Here is a 21,799-nt window from a genome sequence, read left to right as displayed (position 1 = left end):
GCTATTCCAAGCGTTCAAAACGCTGCTTTGTGGCATGAGTTATTCGTACTTGAAAATGGCTCGATTTGAACAGAATTCGACCTAAAACGACGGCGTAGTGGGTTGCGTTACCAGAAGAATAGGTAAATTACACTTCTGTCTGACGACCCAGATATTCTGAACTGTACAGAACTCAATTTCCAAGTAATATGCGCTGTGGAATACATCCACTATGACCTGCATTACGACAGTTCATCCAGCTACCAGATTTAGATATAAACTGTATGTACACTGGATTAGATGTACGATATCGATTTATACTATAAGAAGATATGGACTTCAGATACACTAGTACTATAAGAGTCATACTATATAAGATATAGGCTATAGATGGCACCACGGACATGGATGGCGCTATAGACTTATACTTGTATTCTGACATTGACTACGGATGTTTACCATATCTGGATAGGCACCAAGATTAATGCAATATGAGCTTGTTGCTTCAGATGTGCACTTCATGATCCAAGCTATAAGACACATGCTTATATCCGTGATACTAGCTACAGATACTTTATGTACTACAGACTTGTACTATATATGAGACATGCTATAGACATGCCATATATCCAGATACATGCTAAAGATGTATGCTTAGCGATATACACTCAGATATGTACTATTAATATAAACTAAGTAGACTGTACCTATCGGATACATGCTACTAGATCGATATTAATTATCCTTATAGAAAGGATAAATCAGGGTACTTTGGATGAGAGTCTAATTATTCATCCAGGCAAAGCTAAATCATGATTAGCTTGCTGGAGTTGTCTTTTAGCATGATTAGACATTAGTTGATTTGAGTTGACTTATTTGTTAATCCAATTAATAGAACTTTTATCCATTGTTATAGTATATAAGAAGGATCATCTACCTGGCCAGTAGAGAGACTTCAGTTTACTTTACACCTGTCAGTTTGATAATAAAACATACCTTTATCAAGTTGACTTTACTGTTTTTTATTCTTTTTTTCCGTGAAATCTAGTCTATAAAGCCTCAAATTTTATAGATTGTTATGTTTTCCCCTCAACGATGACAACTCACCTTTGTAGTTGCCAAGAACCCTTTTTGCTTTACCCTTCATCGAAAAGTATCATTAGTATACATGCTTCTTATGCTATTGAGTTTACTCGAGCCTACTATTATCAAAATAGAAATTTCTTCGACGTTTCTTTTCAATATATGCCAGTAGTTCAAAGGGATGGGCAAATCCAGACCATTTTCGGCAGCATACAGTCTGATCTGTTCCACTTCTTTTCCGACTGTCTTTTTCTTTCTTCTGTCAATCTCTGCCTGCGTACCTTCATACCATTATACACTAAGATATTGCTCTCGCTTGCGATTCAAAATTATAACTCACTGTAAGAGGTTTCTACAAATTGGTTGATCATCGAAATGATCGCCTCTGCTTTCTTCTTCAATATTTCAAGCGACAAAATAACTCTGGCCGCTTTTGCAGCGCCTATCATTTGGGTTAGAGTTCAATCTAAGGGAAGCTTTCAATCTCACAAGAATCCAAGTTATTACCAAATGAGCCAGGTTGAGATATCTTGTGCTCTTTCATCAGAATTGCAAAAAAGAGGTGTTTTACAAATGTATTCATTACATTGTATCGAACTTCAATGGTCCGTTCTCGATGTTCTTGCAAGGCTGGATCATCTAGGCAGTTGATCATCGCATACCCATACACAGATTGTTATTGCTTGATTTGATCGACCAAAAAATTGTTTCTATTGATATCTTTTCTGGTAGTGATCTCAATTTTTCTTCCACTACATTTTAAAAATGGTTCAACAGTAATATTCCACTATGTACATGTTTAAAAGTTAACTTTCATCTCTCAAGTCATTCAACAGCAAATATTCAACAGTTAACTTTAGGTAGTAAGAATACCTACTGACATGGCTTCTTGTTCTGCCTTATCTATAAGGATTTGCACACCGGCAGGAGTTGCTGGAATCATCATGATCTCTACATGCTCACTCCACTGTTCTTCCAGTGCAAAAAATTTCTCATTTGTAATGTTGAGCTCGCTCACCTTCTTCATTGCATTGGTGTACTTTCTTAAGATTTGTCCCGCTGTTATAAACAGATTAGTAAGACAACAATATGAAAGCTATGTATAGCTTACGAATTTCCAACATTTTGTTCTGTTTAAAATGATATACGACATCTGTTAACAATGATTTGCGGTTGAATTTGCTCATCTGTCTGATCATGGAAATGAAGCGATTTGCTGAGCTTCAGAAGCGCTCTACACCTTCGCCATCTGATTATTGAGTCAGTATTTTGTTCTCTCACTTTTGTTGTTCATGCTTATTTACTGGTATTGCCACTGCCATTGACAACTCGTGGATGATGTTGGATTTGACAGTGCATGCTATGGGCATATGTGTGGAACAACACTGTCACGAGATATAAAGGAGCCCTCTCCTTTAGCCCCGGTATACACGACTGATAGTTCAATCTTGTATTGGAATAGACGTATGCAGTCTCTGAATATGTATATGTCTACCTCTAATTTGCCCTTACACAAACAAATAATGTCATACATGATTAGTAGTTTCTGAGAATTACTCAATAAACTCATAGGATGACTGATAGCCGCAAGTGCGTACTTACGCCTGTTACAATCATTTAGGGGAATCAGAAAGTTGTTAGTCTTTTTTTTTAGCACTACCAAGATCTACTTACCCTTCGCCATTATGAATATCATATAATCGAATAGGTGCGCCGTGTCTCGCGCAATTCATTGAAAAAACTCCTTCATCAAAACGGTTACTCACCTTTCGATTTTTCTCTGAGCCAGCTTTGAACGTAGGGTTGTTGATGTTGTCTAGTTCTTCAAGACCACACTTGATGAAAATGTGATTAGTATGCACCATCAAGTACAAACATTTTAGTGCATCTATATTGTCAATATGCTTACCAGCTCTTCTTTCGCGTCATCTTTTTCATTAGCAAACTTCTCAAATACACCTTCAACTTTCGACAACTGTGCAATGTCGTAGCTTGTTGAAAAGATACTAGGATAGAGATCTACATCATCTCGGTTTCGCTTGTTCATCTTTTTAATTGGAAGTTGTCACCCATGTAATGAAATAGCCACCCAAACGCAACTTAATTGAAAACCAAAGTTCATCAAATAGCACTCATTCAAATTCATGCTATTTGGATCTATTAATGAAAGCGCTCAAATGTACATCAAAAACCCATTTAAAAGTACTAAAGTAAAGATACACGCTTATATCGCACATCGTGTGAATGAATCACTCCTGATCACAGTGTATTCAATCACACCCATGATGGTCGTAATAGGTGATGGTATCTTTATCCAAATAGAATTAAATCAATAACAAGCATATTCAAATATGACAACTATGCCCTGCTGCCATAGTTGCACAATATCCCGGATAAAGGATTCCATGCTTCAATAACAAACATCACACTTTAAACCATCAAGGTTACATTAAATCATGCTATGACGATAGCTCACCCAAGCCCATCAAGGTTACTCAAATCGACCCTTATGGCCAGTGCTCCTGCATTGATTACCACTTTAAATCAAACATCAACAACATTTGCCAGATATCGCAATAGCAGCACCTATTGCTCTCTATCATCACTAATCCTACAAGCCAGATGCAAATGTATAAATACCCTTCTTTTTTTTACTCAATTCCAGGATCTTCAGTTCATTTTATACACAAAATAAAATACAGTTGATTTCTATTGTATTTTACCTTTGCTTTATTTTTTTTTTGTGAAATCTATTTAAACCTGATTTCACTGCAACCCATTACAACTCCAACGGTATCACCATCCTAAAAGAAAGCCTACATCAGTTTTTGCAAATCTGAGATGCCTTACAACGCAACTCACAAAACACACATGACAGTACAAAGAGTGGTTGACCAGTCATAAATCATCCAAGGCATGGCTCTTCAAATTTCAATATATTTCTTGTAGTGTGTTGAACAAGCCGTTATTCAAAATTTCAAACCAAAGAGAAAAGAGAACGGAGAGATATTGAGATAAACAACACAATGGTCTGCAACATTTAACTTACGTCGTTTTCACCATAGTTGCTCAATAAGAAATTATCAACTTTCTGCGTCTTCACGAATGCATAATTTGAAATGCTTCCATGTAGCTTCAAGCTCATCAGTTTTTCAAAGACGGCGAAATGGACCGCAGCTTTTGGTTGAAATGTGCTGCTTGGCAGTATTTGCATTAATACCAATTTCTTTAGGATTATTGGTTGATGCATACAATAATCAACTTTGATTTTTTTATAGTCTGCAAATCAAGTGTCAGTTTAGCTTGTGTAATATTTGGAGTTTCACTAAATTTACTTACTGTGTAGCATATAACAATACACCTCCAATGTTTTCTTATTGCTGCAGTCGCATTGATATGTGCTTTTCAATTGATTTTGGACTTTGAGGGTAGGGTCAGCATGGCCATGAATCTCGTGAGATTCAAGATACCACTTCTTGAGCGAGACACTTTCTTGAGCCCAAAAGTCTTTTCTAATTCTCCTTTGTTTTTTTTTTGTCTGAAATTGGTTGTAAAACCATAACGCTGGTTAGAAGGTTCTATGTAGTCGAAGCCATGGTCGATGCTGTCATCGTCAAAATGAAATGCTTCGTTTGCATGGACAAGTTGTCTAGTGTTGTCGTTCAGCGAAGCATTAGGCTGGGTTACAGCTTGCCTATTCTGTTTCTCCAGCTCATTGATGTACTTGATGGTTTTCGCATGTGCAGTCTTTGAGCTCTTCTTCATCAACTGAGACTTTGTTGTAGAGCGGCTACGTTGTTTGCGTGCTTTTTGGCCTTTTTTCTTTAATGTTATCTCCTCTGCATTCGTTGGCATTTTCTTGATGACCTTTTTGTTTGATTCCTTGTTTGTCTCTTCTCCTGTGGCTTTCTTGGCTCTCTTGGCAATTTTATAAGCTGCGTCGTTTTTCAACATTTGATGAATAGCGGACGAAAATAGAAAAGTGATGCTGGCTTCCTTACAAAGAGTATTTGGCAGGGCGACTCGATTGTTCCACAAACTACACAGTTACACAGTTGGGGAAGATGTTTGTGATCTTTTCTAAACACCAATTTGTTGAATCACATACCAGCAGAGAAAAGTACTTTGCGTTGACTGCAATCAGAAATTTGTGTTTGATGAGTGCTCATCAAAATTATTTGCAATGTTTTAAGGAAATTGCGCATCAAATGCTTTCGCAAAAGAAACTACTGACAAAAACTGCCAGTAGCATGCTTGAAACTATTGTTACGAAAATAATGCAGTGTAGAGAATGAAGCTAGAATTAGATAGGCAGGCAGGGTAATATAGTAAAGGGAAGAAGCTTCTGCGTCAGTCGAAAGAGAAAGCTAAACCAAGCGCAACTAGTAGCGTGGGGGTACAAGTGAGTTGTGGAAGGCATGATAGCCTACTGAGATCAAATGATATTTATAAGGCATTCCCCAATGATTGCGATCAATAAACAATTGACAGCAAAGTATAGTATAGGGCAGAACGTATTATACGCAGCCATGTATAGACAGCAAGGTATAGACAGCAGGGCCTATTAAGCCCAGCAGCATTGGATTTTGATATCACCTGTGATTTCAATATCATCTGTGATTGTACAAAAATCCCCCAAGTGTTAAGGGAAAAATATATAACTCTGAATGAGTACAAATAGTACTCATTTTTGTAGTGACACATGCAAATCTTTTTGTTACAGCAGTGTGTAAGAGCTGTTTTCCATGAGCATTAGCAAGGGAAAAATCTTGAAAATAAAACAATTGTGTTTTTCACCCCAAAAACGAAGACTTTTTCTAAAATACATATTAGATCAAATTGATTGTAAAGAAATGCCACATTGGAAACTCTTTCTACAAGACTTTCAAATGCTAAAGTTTGACATATTCACAGAAAACCTGTCTTCATATTTTTGCGGATTGCTCGTTATTTTCAGTCTGAAAGCTGTATATAATTAGCATCATTCGATGCGGCTTCGTTAGTCCTCTAAAGATGCGTTAGAAAGTTGGGTGTAAAAACGACAGTTTTCATAGTCAAATTTAGCAAAAACGCTTAAAGGATGTGAAATCAAGTCAAGTTTGAACACAAAAATACCACTGCATAATCTCAAATTAAATTACCGCAACTACAGCTGCTACGGCATAATACTGAGACTAAACCTACTGGTCGTGACGTCGAATAGGGTGCCCTCTCATTTTTCCATACCCTCGTTTTTTTTTACCCCTTTTGCAAAACGCGTTTTAGTATCAAACCATGGTGGTTTTAGACACCGTTTGATTAACAATAACACTCTAGCTTTCGATAACTCTGTCTTGTACTGTTAGAAGAACTTGATAATGCTCTCTTAAAGTGGAATATATTAGGTACCATTCGATAACGAACACTGGAAGGCGTAGAATTAGCACTAATCGAATTTGTTTATTAGGTTTTGATAACTCTTTTGCCTGTTTGACGTGGGTGCTGCTGCCATTACTATTCTGCTATCTCTGCTGTCTGCGTCTTTGGTTTATCATGCCTTGCGGTTGCTTCTTTGGTCTTTGTCTGGTCTTTGGTGTCGTTCTTCGTACTTTGGTTTGTCTATAATACCGGTGTTGCTGCTACTACTGCTGCTGCTAATATGGCCTTTCCTGGCCTACTGTGTTTGGTGCATGCTCTTTCTTTGGTGCCGCTCGTTCTTTGATTTGTCTATGGTGCTGGCATTGGTGCTGGTCTTGCTGCTGCTGCCAATATGGTCTTTCCTGGTCTACTGTCTTTTATGCATGCTCGTTCTCTGGTCTATATCCGGTGATTGCGTATCCCCTGGTCTATCTACGGTGATGGTAGGTGGTAAGTATCTTCTTTCTTCTGGTTGCAATGATATAAAACTTCTTTGAACGCTTGTATTATTGCTTCCTTTCTCATGATAATGCATTCATGATGTTTGCTTTGTTGCGTTTTTCTTTTTCTTTTGTTGGTTGTGTTGCTTTACATCCGACTATTACCATACATGTTGCTCATGTATGCCTTTTTGTTGCGACACCAACGAGCTGTTCTGAACATCTCTGATGTTGTATTTGCTATACTTTTCTTTGACTCATTGCGTGTGAGTATCCTTTTTTTTCTTTGCCTACATATACTACTATACTCCTATAGTAGTGTGTTCTTTTCTTCTTTCTTTTATAATGATTATGTTTCTTTGAAGCATACCTTTTTTTTACGTTGCGTGGATGTGCCTATCGCTGAAGCTCAACAAGACTCTATCCGAGGCTAGGAGGTAGATAGGCTGCTTCTACTTGATTATCACTACTTACTTTAGTGATGATTGAGGGTCTCAATGCCGGAATTTAAAGCTAGGTGGTGCAAGTAAGGCATGCTCTAGCACCTGGGGGAAGTTTGATGATAGCAGCGGCTATAATGCTATTATAGCGGCGCTTAAAATTTTGCCTCACATCAAAAGAGGGGGAAACTCTCGCAATTTTTTTTTAGGCCAGCGGAGTTTTCAAGCGATTTGATTGGCTCAGATATTCAGGGACCGAAGGATTCTAGCTAGTTAATCTCCTATTGAGCTGTCATCTATAATGAGTTTATATTTGTAATAAAAGGGTAGCGAAATAGATACAATTTAAAGCCTTCTTATTTAAAAGTATGATAAGAAGGTGCAATTATTCGATGTAGCATCTATTGAACAGTTTTATATGAGAGATCTTTTTTATTAAATTTATAATGTGTAATAAGAATCGCAGTTGAGTGGGTTGAATTCAAGCAAGCAAGCGAGTCTAGTAGTTAAACTTGTTTGACAATGAATTTGTTTATTTCAGAAGGAGCGCTTGCTTGCACTCGCTTTGAAACTGAAAATCGCACGGCTGCCTGCTAGACTTTTGACTGAACTGACAACTGTCTTGCTTGCATCTTATTTGAATTGAACAAATTTTTGCTTGCTCGCTCTAAATACTTGCTTGAATTTCATTTTCATTATCATAAATCAAGCAATGCTCTCTTGAATCTTGTTTTGTTGTCTGCTACTTTGGACTCGTGATCGCTTGCATTTGCCGAAATATATTATGATCTTCCATATTACTCGCTTAAACGAACAGCTCAATCTCGTTCGCACTCGATGCTTCTATGAGCACTAGCTATCTGTGACGAAAGTTATATGATAAGTACAGCTGTACACTAGGTACAAAGCCAACCTAGCAACAAATGCTCCACCAAACGAGCGTCGCTTATTATTGATTTCCAACTTGTTGTAATCTCATGGGTTGCTATCTTTTACCTCATATCAACAATTTTGGGTCATTCAAATTGAGTTTTGAAATACGAGAGAAAATTGCGTTAAATCAGACTTTATTGTATTTTCAAAATGAATCTGGCTTTCAGTTTTATAAACATACAGTAACCCTTTGACATGCAAACTATGCTTAAAGTACGGACTACAAAATACTTAAAAACAAACAGTTGCTTTTAATGACGTTCATGTGAAGTGGTTTTAGCTGCATTGACAATAGTGAAATGATCGTTGTAGGGACAGACTGTTGATGATCATCGCCAGTGTAGAGCTCTACGTTTACTCTTGTTTAATTTTTAGAGGCGATAAAACAATAGTCTAATGAAGCCATCAAATTTTGTGTTGAATAAACAATTCGTGTGCACAAGCATCATGTATCAGGATTTGATTCAAGATTGTCTCCACAGAATCAATGAGTTTGTAACTGAAATGTGTCTGAATGATGGATCATAACTGAATTTTAAATGAACGAAAAACTGCAATGAACATATTTTCATTTTCAAATTACAATTAGCTAAATTCCACCATGTACATTGTGATAACCATCCCATACTTTGCTAGTACTTTTCTTAAGAAACAGACATAGCCTCGCTGTTGGTGACAGTATTTATTTCCTGCGCAAGTATACATATATTGTACGTGTATTGTCAGCAGATCAAAGCAAAAAAGAAAAAGAAAAAAAAAACGTAGAACCTCATTGAACAAACTACATGGACAGAAAAAAAGCTCAATTTACCAAACATGCATGACTGTCCTGGCCTCATAAACAACTTACATAGTTACTAGGTACAATGCCAATAGTACCATCTTGCTTCTTTGCTTGCCACCAATTGCCACTCTTATTTAAGATTTCCAAAACCTCCTCCTTTTGAAAACTGAGTTCATTTGGATCATCAGGATTTGCAGTATCTATGATTATTACAAGGAGATGAGAAAACACGTACACCCTGCATATGATATGGGATGACTTACAAGGATGTAGTGCAGTTGCAGTTAGCTTTTGCGCTTGTTGTGGCACCATACCAGGGGGAGATGAGGCAACGATAGGAGAGTTCATGATGGGTGATTGATGATGTCGATGATGCTGATGAATGCTTGCAATGGAGGGCTGCTGTTGATGTGTATGGTAGCTTGTTGCTTCAGGTGACGAGAGAGCTACCTTGCTCTCTTTAGGACTACCATTACCATGCATACCTATATTTACAACATTTTGTGACACAGGAGAAACAAATCCCGAGTAAATGAACTGATACACTAAAGAATCTTCTGTACTGCCGCATAAGATGACCCAGAAAAACTTTTTTTTCAAATGGTTAGCATTTGATCTTGTAAACGTTGGCCAAGCGTCATTACCTGCATGACAATCAAGACAACTGCACCTGCACCAGCTGCTTGGCTTCCGCCAGATGTATAATGGATCAATCCATCAATAGCGCCAGTTAACATGGAGATGCTGATACCCAAGAACACTAAAAACTGCTCACTGTGCTTAAAATCCACGTTGCTGCTCCATCTCTAAAATATCAAGTGCTTACCACGATTTGATAATGATGGAATACCTGTCTAAAGATACTGAAAAAGATGCCTCCAAGTAATAATAGTTCGTAAATGACGATCCACCAGAGTAAACCAGCTCTGCCTATGATACAAGCGCCAATAAAAGTGATAAGCCAGCCTACCTATAAATTGTATATATTGCTGGTCAAGGCCCGTGTGCCTGAAAATGCACTTTCAAAAAAAAAAATTTACCACTGACATGATGACCGAGACCAACACAATTGGATTTTTGGTGATGTGTGTTGTGTTCAATTGCATTTTCTTGTTTCTAATTACAATGAAATAAATGAAGTGAAAGGAAAGGAAGGGAGTTAGGGACAGAGGAGTATCTTCCTCAGCAAAATAGTTAAAAAAAAAAAAAGTTGGCTGTAAGATGAAAAATAGGAGGGAAAAAACAAAAGAAATTGCAATGTAACAACGAAAATATATACCAATTTAAATCAGGTAACGCAAAGAATATGGAGAGCTGTTGTTCCAAAAAAGAAATCTTTATTGTAGTATTATCAGTGTAGACAAAATGGGTCTCTTTTTGACAGAGAGTCGACATTTAACGGTACTGCATTGTAATTAGTTACGACATGTCAACATGTGGGCTGTGCCATATTTTACCTTGTGGAAACCAATGTCATTGGCATATTCACGGAAACATTGACGACAGACATTCAAGTTGTACTTGCGGATCAAACCAGCACGATGAGCGCAGACACGACTATCAATCAAGTCAGTTTTTTTTTTTTCTTTTTTTTTTTTTTTTTACTTTTTTTCAGTCTGTCACCGCAATGAAGCTTACCATTGACGAGAGCCTTTACCGAAGCTCTTGGGGTGGGAATTCCAAACATTAGCGTGGGCCATTTTACTTATGATATAACAATGATTTTCTTTCTTTTTTAATCTTTTTCTTGTTCTTTGCTGCAAGAATGAGAAAAAGTCCAAAGCTTTCAAATAATTTTGTTGTGGAAAAAGAGAAACAGAATTGAAGGTAAAAAAAATTTTCACCACTTTTGGTACATTCTGGCCTCCACAACGTATACTCTACTACCGGATTTGATTTTCTGTTTTGTTCGGCGAGTATCTACAATTATTGCAGTCTCTCTCTCTTTCACTTTTGTTTTTTTTTTTTTTTTACGCAACACACAACAACAATGCAAAGCATGAAATTTGGCTTAAATCTTCAGAAAAAGAAAGCCACCGGCACAAACCCCATGCTTCGTCGCGCAAACGCATTTGGTGATGCCAGCGACGATGACGAAGAGGAAGAACAGGAAGTGCAGGATCAAAGCAAAAAAGCGCAAAAAGCAAAAGCCCAAGTCAATCGACAGCTTTCCAGTTACAACACAATGACCAAAAAGATTGCTGAACAGCAAGCCAAAGCATTAGAAGAAGATCCCAACATTTTTGATTACGACGCAGTGTATGACGACCTCAAGGAAGCAGAGAACAAGAAAAAGGAAGCTGTTAAACCCTCGTCCAAGAAGGCCAAATACATCACTGGACTATTAGAGATGGCAGAGATTAGAAAGCGAGACCGTGTGCTTGCAGAGGAAAAGAAAGTGGCCAGAGAAAGAGAAGCAGAGGGCGATGAATTTGCTGATAAAGATGTCTATGTCACTGAGGCATTCAAGAAGCAAAAAGAGGAACTGGAGCGCATTGAACGAGAAGAAAAGGAGCGCGAAGCAATGGCAGACAAGACAAGAGGCATGGATCAGTTTTACAAACAAGTGCTGGAGAGAAAAGAGGCAGAGCACCAAGCCTTAATGAAGGCTGTAGCAGATAAAAGCAAGAATAGAACATCCGTATCACAATCAACGACAGCCGATAAGGAGGATGATTTGAAGTTGGCAGAAAAAGCGAGCAAAGAAGGAAAGGATGTCATGGTCAATGACAATAACGAGATTGTGGATAAAAGACAACTTCTTGGTGCTGGCCTGAATATCAAGCCAAAGTTTGGCACGCTGGGTTCCTTGGCTGCATCAGACGATCGCATCAAAGAGAGAATGAACGAATATGAAGAATACAAACGAAAGAAGGTGGAGGAATACGAATCCAGACGCAAGCAAGGCAAGAGCAGCGATGAACGGGAACGACTCAGCAAGGAAGTGGAAAGACAAATGATGGAGGCTAAACAACGAGAAAAGCAAGAAGAAGAACGAAAGCAAAAGGAGTTTGAGGAGAAGGCCACTGCAAAACGAACAACAGAAGATGCAGCCATGAGCGCAAGAGATCGCTACCTAGCAAGAAAGAAACAGAAATTACAAGAGAAATAATTTATTATTGCTTGAGCATGCTTTAAGATCTGGCTTCTTGAAGGATGGCATGGTAATTAACTGAATTGCGTTTTAAAATGTCCATGACAGGACCTAATAAACGAGTGAAGGCTGCTTTGCCCAAGGTGACGCATTTCAAATCTCCTTTAGCGACAACAGTAGCAGCTCTTGGCTTGTCTGTTAGCAAAGCAAGTTCTGATCAAGAAAACGTTTAGATGTATATATAAAGCGAATGCTGCAGCACTTACCTCCAAAGTAATCGCCTTGCTTCATTTCATTGACCAACAGCTGTCGACCCTTTTCATCCGTCTTGTAAAAGAGGGCAATGCCACGTTCAATTAGAAAGAAATCCTCGCCCACATCGCCTTGCCTGAGCACAATGTCATTGTCACGAAAGCTGACAGGCTCCAGTGCATCTGCAATTTTGTGTATTTCAGCCAGCTCCAACGACCGAAATAAAGGCACGCCCTTCAAGAACTCTTCGTGCATGTTACGCTTCTTGGAGTTGTGATCCATCAAGATGGAACGGAAGGAGACACGATCCAGCGCCCACAAGACGACATTTGATGTCGCTCTGATAGTAGCAGCACGAGGCGCATTGTACATTAGCGCCAACTCACCAAAATTACCACCACGCTCGTATGTAGTGACCAATTTGCCATCCACAAAGCAATCCAATGTACCACTGGACACAATGTAGAAAAAGTCGCCGACTGCACCTTGTTCAATCACAACATCACCTTGACGAAATTGCTTTTCCTCCATGCAGTCAATGACATCTTGACGCTGATCTTGCTCCAATGTCTTGTACAGGAAATGGCATTTCAAAGAGTTGGTAATCATGTCGATTTCCTGCTGCGACTTTGCAATCTTTTTCTTTTGCAATTTCTGCGAAGGTTGCAATGATTCGGCACTGACAGATACTCGACGATTTCTGAAATTGGAGGTTTTTTGGAAGTTTGGCAAATGATCAGAGACCATGTCTTCGTCCTCGTCTTCTTCGTGAATGGTAGGATGAGGCGGGATTGCGTGTGATTCCTGTTCAGTGGAATAAGGGCCAATGCCGCCTACGTGGGATGTGCTTTGTGTCTGTCGCTGATGTGATCTATTGTGAGATCTCTCTTGCATCAACTTGTCCAGAAAGAAATCAAAGCAGAACTGAAGCAAGTCCTCTGGGTTCTTTGCTTTGACCTGCTGGCTTAAATCAAGAATCAAATTCTGATAGTCTTGTGATAAGGCAGGTTGGGTGGAAAATGGATGTACACTGTCAGGCATTTTTATTTCAAAAAGATCAAAAGAGAAGAAATGTTATTTACTCGGATAATAATTTTCATAGATTAGACCATTCTGTAGGGTAATCATGCAAAAAAAAAAAAAAAAAAAAAAAAAAAAAAAAAAAAAGAGAAACATAGATATGAGACACTGCCAATAAATACACATTTCTCTTTCCTATCACACACACACACACACACACACACACACACACACACACACATACTTACTTTGGTAGTTCGAACTTTTGGCCCTCCTTGATCACCTTCATGTAGTAAATGTAGAAAAAGTCGCTGTACAACGCTGTCTGGATCAATCCCGCAACAGTGGCAATCCAGTCTGTGTGTCCCTCATCAACGTATCGATATACCCAATTCAGCAAATAAAGCCCTCTATACGCACCGAGTGCAAACAAGTAGTGAGTGGTGATGGTCTCTGCCTCTCCAGTTCGCTGCAGCATGAACAGTTGTGGTAAAATAGCCACAGACTCTAGCCAGATCGAAAAGCTCCAAAGTATCTCAATCACTGTATACACATAGGCGGACAATACACCCAACACAGCAGCACCAACCAACAGGTATTCTATTCTAAAAGTATCTAATCCAGCATCGTACGTCGCCTTGTATTTGAAACGCATCAGGTACAGAATGTAGATGGACGACGCGATGAAGAATATCTTCATCACTGTGTTGTAGACAGACACTCTCTTGACCACCAGGTCCAAATAACGGGTCAAAAAGACAATAGAATACAGCAATTGCGTCTTGAATGAGATGCCTTGTTGCCATCGTTAATACCAACCTCGCCTCCTAATGACGGCTAAATCCACACAAAAACTGCACTTACCAACACACGATTTTGTCTTTCTGATCTTTAGCAACAATATAAAGATGGATGCCAAATGCATCAAATCCGCTACGAGTCGAAATATATTCATTTTGGTATTTAGTAAGGGAACAAGAGAGAAGGGAATATACAATTCATTTAGAACCGCTTTAAAGGAGTTTCCACATCACCCAAATAAGCTTGATGTGACTGGAGCGTGGTGAAAGCAATGCGCAAGCAACTAAAATAGGGGGTGTAGTCAGGTACTAGAGATCCTGCAAAAGGAGGACAAATACGCTGCCAATGACGACAAACAGCACCAAGCCAGACATAATCTTGGTGATCATAGTGAACAGCTTCTTCTGGGTGTTGAATAGTAGCTTCCTTAGAATGGATGCACCATCCAAATTGAATGCAGGCACACTATTCATCAAGGCCAATGCCAATGAAAATGTAGCCGTATAGCTGTTGTGTGTTAAATATGTGTAGCATAACATAAACAAGGCCTTCTACGCCTACCTGGTAAGCAAATTGAACTGATGTGGTAATTGTTTGGGCAAATGTGGGTATTTGGGGTACAAATTGCTCACTTGAACTATGTAACATAACATGTTATATAAACAAACAAACCAAAATACATGGATACAGCATTTACCACTGTCTAGCACATCTCTCAGCGCGCCTTCATAGATGGATGTAATGAGCTCCTGGCCGTCATTTTCGGTATAGATGCGCACTCGCTGGCCGTACATGGATGGTGTAACAGGTATGACACAAGTATTGTTACCCAAGCAATCCCCATCCAACTGGCAGCGCATAGTCGTGTAAGAGGCTAATGTTTGCAATGTATTCAAACATTCTCCTTGTATCACTTCTATATCGCCCAGAGATACATTCTGAAAGCAGGATATCGTGGTATCCGAGGAGTTTCCAAAAGGCAGATCGCTGGCAAATGTACAGCAAGATGTATCACTGGATGTTGTAGCACCCATCAGGGCGCAGAATCCTTGCGCGGGTGTAGTGGCAAAATCTCGGTTCCAGAACGATCTCCAGTCATCTGTGCCATGTAGAAGATGGACATCATCCAATTGAAATATGCGTGCTCCAGGCTTGAGATGTGCAGCCAGTGGCGAGCTTGCATGAATGTTCACCACACTGACTCCATCTGATAACATTTGCCACCCCAAATGGCACCAAATCCATCGAATGGCCACCCTGTTCAGCATCTTGCAAATTCCAAACAAGACCACATTATGCCAATTACCAGCACAAACTATCTGTAGTTTCTGCCACACGTCTAGCATGCCCAAATCAGCTTCTGCAATAGATATAAATGCGCCAGGATAGATGTAACTAAAGAAGAGACCAGCATGACAGAGACGGAGATTATGCACACCAGCACATAGCCCATGGCCCAGCTCATGAACCATCGCTCCTACAAGCAGAGCGACAAAATAATAGTGAAGATGGTTGATGGGTAATGTCAGTCCAGGTATCATAGGAAGTAATGTACTGTGCTCGTTATGCAATAACAAGCGAAAGTTTCGTTTCTCTAAATGTACCCAGCTCTTGATCAAATGGCTGTGAGCATACATGATGGAGAGTATCTCACAGCCGGATCGAATCACGATACAGGTGCCTACAAGCATGGTACACAGAGTGACACAGGTGCCTAATTGAAACCAAGCATGCCAAAAATTTGGTGCAAATGTATGTGTAACACGGACGAAATCGTTGTTGAAGACGGATGTGCTCCAACTGATGTTGAATGGCCTTGAATGAAACCGGTGTAAAGGAGGAGCAGCGTAATTTGTACTGTTGCTTGATTTCTATAAACCCTGGATGAGTCAGCAATGACCTCCTTTTATCGTTCCATCATCCAGATTACCGTGCACAGCTTTTGCGTCATGTGAAATGCAGCATGTATTACTAGCCACATGCCTACGTATTGCAATATCACCTTGACAATGTCCATTTATCTTACAAGAAATGTTAATCTATGCAGCTTTTAGTATGGAAAGAGTGGAAAAAGAAAATGTTTCATGACAACCATCTTTCAGCGTTTCACAAGCCACCTTTGAAATACCTTTTGGCGTTGCCAGATGGATGTGTCAGCAAGGATTTGATAATCAAGTGAGCGCTTTTACGAGCCTTTCATCTGCGCATTGATGTTAAATCGAAATATCGAACGTCCATTTCCAATAACATACAAGCTGCCCGTTGCGTAGCCTCTCAATGGGCTGAATGCAAGAGAAGACTCTAGCCTCAGAAGTGCATTGACATTACGACACCATACTCAATACCCCCCCCCAAACAATGAATCCAAGAAGAACTCCTCCAAACGAACCGACCCCAAGCCATGAAGCTTTGGCTTTGTTCATAATTCTTCGAGTCTTACAAAACTTGCGCTATACACACTAGACTTCTTGGTATTGATTCAGCTGCAAACAGTCAGCATGGGCAAGCTCTTCTGTGTGTATGCTATAGATGTGCCCCTAGTTTGACCACAGATATCGATAATGAACACTAGACTTTCTAGTCAAGAGTGCACTTCATACAGCAAAATCTGGCTGCATTGAGCCGTATTTTCTCTTGCTAGAAGCCGTTTTACACTGCCAGAATAGCACCAAACAATTGCTCTCATCCAGCACTTACTTTCTGACACCTTTGCTCAACTTTTTTGGGACCAAAAAAAAACATCGTCAAAAACCGACCAAAAAGCATGAGGTACCCCCTCATGGTTTCCATTGAAAATCAAACGATCGCGTTTTTTTACCTCAAAAATGAAGACTTTTCCTATAGTATATATTGAATCAAAATGTTTCTCTCGATCTGTAGTACCTCCTGAAACATCTTTTATGAGAATTTGATATGTAAAATATCGACGTTTTGACCAGAAACCTTTTTTCATATTTTCATAAGTTGCTCAATAAGTTTGTTCAAAACCTCTATGTCTACTGACACCATTGGATGCGCCTTGAAAAGTACTCTTAGAAAGCTTAAGGGAATATAAGGCAGTTTGAACAACTTACATAGTCGAATCCCATAAAATAGATCAATGGAGTCGATTTTAATTAGAATCTGTCCAATCTGAACCAAAAAGTGCATCGGAGATTCAACCAAGTTTGGCAGCTGTTGGCGAGATGTGTGTGCCTTTCTCATCGTAAAAGTGAATGATGCTTTCTAAAGCTAATAAGAAGCAGATTGTCAACTGAAATGTGCTATAGCCTAGTTTAACTCCTTTATATTACAACTTTTGTATATATGACAGGTAATTATTGCAAATTGTACAGCCTAATGCAAATCTTCCTTCGATTTGCAAGGTGGATTTATGATGCGGTCAGTTGTCATTACTACTGATTTGAATCTTAAATATCGACTGCCCTTGTCAAAGATGGATCGAAGAGCATACAGCCAATGGAATATGAAATTTGACAAGATTTAGCCATCAAAACTGTGTTTATCCAAGAACACGCAAATCTCAGCTTAGATCCTCTGGATATAACGCAGAATTCAGGCACACTTTTTATCTCTTTCCAGAGCACGGACGTTTCAATTTTAATTACTGTGATTATTATTATAAATTGTATTATATGGTTACGATTGCTTCTTGTTTGATAATGTTGTTGCTGTGGTTGCTATGCTTGACAGTGTTGCAGGCTGCTGTTTTTTTGCAGCAGCATCGCCGATTTCCATTGAGGTTAATGCAGCATCCAAACTTGTCATGCTTGTTGGGCGACTCAATTGCTTCCTCTCTGTAGGGCTTGCAGGTGCTGCAACACTGCTATTATTACTCAATCGATGTTGTTGCTGGTGATGACTGTATTCCAGCAATTCGGCTTGTGATAGTCGGACGGACAATTTAGATGCAGAGGAGGGTGATCGATTGCCATTGTTTGTATTTGAAATGTAAGATCGGATTGATGCTGCACGAGAGGGAGCTCGAGGGAAGTTGGATATGTGATGTTCAGCCAAAAACTGTTCCAAAAAATCGACAATCAGTGGCTCTTTCATGGCGGATAATTTGTATTCTTCAAAAGACTGTTTTGGACGCTGTTAGTATAGCTGTTGTACATGACAGAATATACCATTTCACACTACCAATCGCCCATCGTTGTCGACATCAAAATCCCTAAACATGTGCTCAATCATTTCCTTGATCTCGGTAGTTCGATTTTCCTTTGAAAAGGTGCCCGACTGTGACAAATTTGATTTAGCATTCGGGTGCCTCTTTTTTTTTTTCCCTTTTGACTACTATTTTTTTTTTTACCAATTTCAACATAACTCTTTCAAGCTCTGTATTTGTCAAGTAGCCATCCTTGTTGACATCGTATAATTTGAACGACACTGCATTGAAACATGCGTTTAAAACCGCTGATTTTCCCACACACACTTAATATGAATACATTACATGTTAACTTTTCATCTGGACTGCCCTTCATGAACACGCTAAGACCGTCAACAAATTCGCTGAAATCAATCGCCTTATTATCATCCACATCGAACGCTGAATATAGTTGCTCGAGAAAGGCATCATCATTGGAAGACACTGATGGGACGTATTTCTTTACAGTCTATTCAACAGAGCACACAATCAATATCATGCTTTCACCCGGAACACAATAGATGCCTACCTCTTTGAATACCTGCTGTGTTATGTTGGCATTGTTCGCATGGATGGTAGCGTCCACCTTGTGTCGGAGATCATGAATCTCTTTTTTCGTAACTGCTCATGGTTGTTTGTTATCAGGGGTTCAATAAGCTCAAAACCAACTTACAGTGCGTCTTCTTGGATAGTATGTTGTTCTCTTGACGTTCTTTGCTCCTCGCTTGACCCATCTCAATTGTTGAATATAGCGTTGAAAGAAAAAAAACAGGTATAGCAGTATAAAAATAGAATATTTAAAAGAAAAAGAAGGGAAAAAAGGTAATTTCATGGCAATTATAATCTCCCTCATTGCTTTGCTACACAAAATGTGTGATGCTGAACGCCCATTTAGGATTTGAATCCCCTTCCAGGCTGTAAATTGTTCTGAAGAGCAGCTATAAACATCTTCAGACAGCATTTGGCATAAATGCAAGATACAAGGGCCTCTCATATAGCCGTTTATCTAGCTCATCTATCAATAAACAGTTTAGCAAAAGGATAAAGAGAAGAGACTCTTTTCTGCTGAGCATCGCCATTTCAGGTTTTTTTTTTTTTTTTTTTTTTTTTTTTACGGACGTTCTAGGTCCTTCAGATTTTCAGGCACCAATGAAAATCTTTGCTGGATGCCATGATTGAGAGTGTTTGATGGGTGTCTATTGACATGGATTCGCATGTGCCTGATAAACCTGATGGATGAGCTTTCAAAAGACATGAAAAATAATAGCGCACATTATCCGAAACGAATAACGTAAACTCATCATCTGTATTGACGCCATTAGACATGGCCACTTTAAGCATCGAGCTTACAAGCAATGTCTGAGTTCCTGGATCAAATGCCACTGTTATACTCAAGGAGACCGGTGACCTTGTTCAATCATTCCTTTTATCATTATCAGCGCTCAAACTCATTCAAATGACGTTATCGTGTGCCAAACTGCCCAAAGAAGTTTTGCATCAAATATTTACATTGCTGAAAATAGACAAAAAGACATTACTACAGCTACAATTGCCTTGTAAAGAATGGGCTCCAGTCGCTAAAGAGATATTCTACAAATCAATCAACGTATTCAAACATGCTCGTATAGCAGGCTCTTTGAAGAGGGCATTGCAACATCAAACATTTCGAGTTTAGTACTACTGCATTATCTGCCAACACGAATCTGTCGTCCATTGTGAGCTACTGCCCCAACCTAAGGTCTATTAAACAATCAACCGCCGGGACTAGATACAACTACTATCCCGAGCTATTGACTCTGCGCCATTAAGGCCATTTACAGCACCTGGAGCAAGTCGATGCACTGTTACTTTGCCTCAATGCTGAAGCTGTCAATGCAGATTACGTCCAATTGATGCTCGCATCAAAAGAATTTATTACAGAACTGTCTCTCTGTAACTACTCCTCTGATCAATCCTCTACTTTTGCTCTGACTGAACATCTCTCGCTATTTGGCCGTTTAAATCAAGTAAAACTTGTCTCAATAACTGAAATTACAATTCATCAAATGAGCACAGTATTAGATAATAGCCACCCATATCAGAAGATTGTGGTGAAACCACTGCTTTCTGTTGAAGATCAAGACATTACCGAGAGAAATTCCTGTACTGGTATTCGCACCCTACCCCAAGTAAAAGTAGCTGATTTACAGGCCCATTCATTCTCGTTAAAGGACATTTGACTGATCAAGCACATTCTGCCTCAGTTGGATAAGTTATATATATATATATATATATATATATATATATATATATACAAACAAAGATCAACATCGGAAAACTGGTCATATCGACTGACTTGATGTTTGCATTGCTCGAGAATGCAATCAATTACTTTCATGTGGACCAATTTGGCGTGATGCTTGATTCATCTAAAGATAGCGAACATCATGGCTCTTTTTATTTCGACAACGAGCATGCTAGCGAATGTTAAACAAGTGACAACAGCCTTTTGCCTGCATTTATTCAAGGTCATCGCCAGGAAAGTACAGCCGTTAAGCGTCGTACTAAACAGCCTTGGCGTTGAAAACGACCGAGAAGATAACGAAATTCTTGGTGGTTGCGCCGACTACATCCTCAATCATTGCAGAAGTCTCAAAGAACTGGAGCTGTGCCATCTAAGTCTGTCATCATCCGACGACTTCCCAGAAGGCGACGAATTGTTTATGGATGATTTGCTCGTATATGAGTGCTCAATGTCCCACACTTTTCTGATGGTAGATAAAATGATTCTTTATAGAGACTATATCCTAACCCGGAGACGTGGATTTGATATGCCAAATACTGTCGTTGAGACCCTTCACTTATTTGACATTGCCACAGGTTGCGTATTGAAGATTCAGGCTGGCTTGGGCAAAACTTATCGCTATCGCTATGGTTATGATTATGCAGTTGATGAAAAGTATGAAAAGCTGACAAAAGCTGACAAAAGCTGAATACAAGCAGCTGAAACTGTTTTCTCATTTTGAAGAATCGCCCATAATAATCAAAATCGACGCCTTGCGTGTCTGTAAAATCTTGTGTTGGCCCAGCGACACACATCTCAATCTCTTATAAAATAGTCTAGAAGAGTAACGTGTGCCATTTGTATATGAAAAAATGTATCTCGTTAACCGAATGTACTACTCTGTTCCTGAGATGACCCAAAGCCCAAATCCAAAGGACGACCATGCTTTAAATGTGTTTATGTGAGACTTTTTTTTTGATTACCTGTGATAAGTATAGCTGCAAATTTGAGACAGCACCAATCTTGATTTTGTTTGTTTTTACACAGTGCTGCTTGATACTCAAGGATTAGAAATTCGATAAGAGAGATATCTGGCATGTGAGTTCCTAACGATACTGAAATTGTTTTAATGTGCACTATCATATGAACATCAGAACCTGCACTCG

General features: G+C 39.2%; 9 protein-coding genes across 9 annotated transcripts; 2 read left to right on the top strand and 7 right to left on the bottom strand.

Moving 5' to 3' along the window:
- Window positions 1-1,918: 1,918 nt before the first annotated feature.
- ATC70_000846 (uncharacterized protein) lies at window positions 1,919-2,186 on the bottom strand (the record flags this gene model as incomplete). Its single annotated transcript, XM_064820253.1, has 2 exons — window positions 1,919-2,121; window positions 2,174-2,186. The coding sequence occupies 2 exons, from the start codon at window positions 2,184-2,186 to the stop codon at window positions 1,919-1,921; spliced, it is 216 nt and encodes a 71-aa protein (XP_064684173.1).
- A 2,281-nt stretch (window positions 2,187-4,467) lies between these two features.
- On the bottom strand, window positions 4,468-5,016 carry ATC70_000845 (uncharacterized protein; the record flags this gene model as incomplete). Its single annotated transcript, XM_064820252.1, has 1 exon — window positions 4,468-5,016. One exon carries the CDS (start codon window positions 5,014-5,016, stop codon window positions 4,468-4,470), a length of 549 nt encoding a protein of 182 aa, XP_064684172.1.
- Window positions 5,017-9,041: 4,025 nt separating this feature from the next.
- ATC70_000844 (uncharacterized protein) lies at window positions 9,042-10,162 on the bottom strand (the record flags this gene model as incomplete). The annotated part of the gene is made up of 6 exons (XM_064820251.1): window positions 9,042-9,053; window positions 9,123-9,256; window positions 9,320-9,644; window positions 9,701-9,823; window positions 9,883-10,026; window positions 10,097-10,162. 6 exons carry the CDS (start codon window positions 10,160-10,162, stop codon window positions 9,042-9,044), a joined length of 804 nt encoding a protein of 267 aa, XP_064684171.1.
- An 884-nt stretch (window positions 10,163-11,046) lies between these two features.
- Window positions 11,047-12,168, top strand: ATC70_000843 (uncharacterized protein; the record flags this gene model as incomplete). The annotated part of the gene is made up of 1 exon (XM_064820250.1): window positions 11,047-12,168. The coding sequence occupies one exon, from the start codon at window positions 11,047-11,049 to the stop codon at window positions 12,166-12,168; it is 1,122 nt and encodes a 373-aa protein (XP_064684170.1).
- Window positions 12,169-12,190: 22 nt separating this feature from the next.
- Window positions 12,191-13,443, bottom strand: SHE4 (SWI5-dependent HO expression protein 4; the record flags this gene model as incomplete). The annotated part of the gene is made up of 2 exons (XM_064820249.1): window positions 12,191-12,363; window positions 12,417-13,443. 2 exons carry the CDS (start codon window positions 13,441-13,443, stop codon window positions 12,191-12,193), a joined length of 1,200 nt encoding a protein of 399 aa, XP_064684169.1.
- Window positions 13,444-13,666: 223 nt separating this feature from the next.
- ATC70_000841 (uncharacterized protein) lies at window positions 13,667-14,377 on the bottom strand (the record flags this gene model as incomplete). The annotated part of the gene is made up of 2 exons (XM_064820248.1): window positions 13,667-14,217; window positions 14,287-14,377. The coding sequence occupies 2 exons, from the start codon at window positions 14,375-14,377 to the stop codon at window positions 13,667-13,669; spliced, it is 642 nt and encodes a 213-aa protein (XP_064684168.1).
- Window positions 14,378-14,531: 154 nt separating this feature from the next.
- ATC70_000840 (uncharacterized protein) lies at window positions 14,532-16,240 on the bottom strand (the record flags this gene model as incomplete). The annotated part of the gene is made up of 4 exons (XM_064820247.1): window positions 14,532-14,730; window positions 14,785-14,860; window positions 14,921-16,094; window positions 16,154-16,240. 4 exons carry the CDS (start codon window positions 16,238-16,240, stop codon window positions 14,532-14,534), a joined length of 1,536 nt encoding a protein of 511 aa, XP_064684167.1.
- Window positions 16,241-17,862: 1,622 nt separating this feature from the next.
- GPI12 (N-acetylglucosaminyl-phosphatidylinositol de-N-acetylase) lies at window positions 17,863-19,104 on the bottom strand (the record flags this gene model as incomplete). The annotated part of the gene is made up of 6 exons (XM_064820246.1): window positions 17,863-18,306; window positions 18,367-18,462; window positions 18,536-18,612; window positions 18,677-18,839; window positions 18,900-18,991; window positions 19,044-19,104. 6 exons carry the CDS (start codon window positions 19,102-19,104, stop codon window positions 17,863-17,865), a joined length of 933 nt encoding a protein of 310 aa, XP_064684166.1.
- A 1,719-nt stretch (window positions 19,105-20,823) lies between these two features.
- Window positions 20,824-21,342, top strand: NHP10_1 (non-histone protein; the record flags this gene model as incomplete). Its single annotated transcript, XM_064820245.1, has 1 exon — window positions 20,824-21,342. One exon carries the CDS (start codon window positions 20,824-20,826, stop codon window positions 21,340-21,342), a length of 519 nt encoding a protein of 172 aa, XP_064684165.1.
- Between the last annotated feature and the right edge of the window lie 457 nt (window positions 21,343-21,799).

This window comes from Mucor velutinosus (genome assembly GCF_035048745.1).
Source record: "Mucor velutinosus strain NIH1002 chromosome Unknown tig00000041, whole genome shotgun sequence".
NCBI classification, from domain to species: Eukaryota; Fungi; Mucoromycota; class Mucoromycetes; order Mucorales; family Mucoraceae; genus Mucor; species Mucor velutinosus.
The sequence above is the reverse complement of the archived record's forward strand: the minus strand, read 5'-3'. Positions and strand labels throughout refer to the sequence as shown.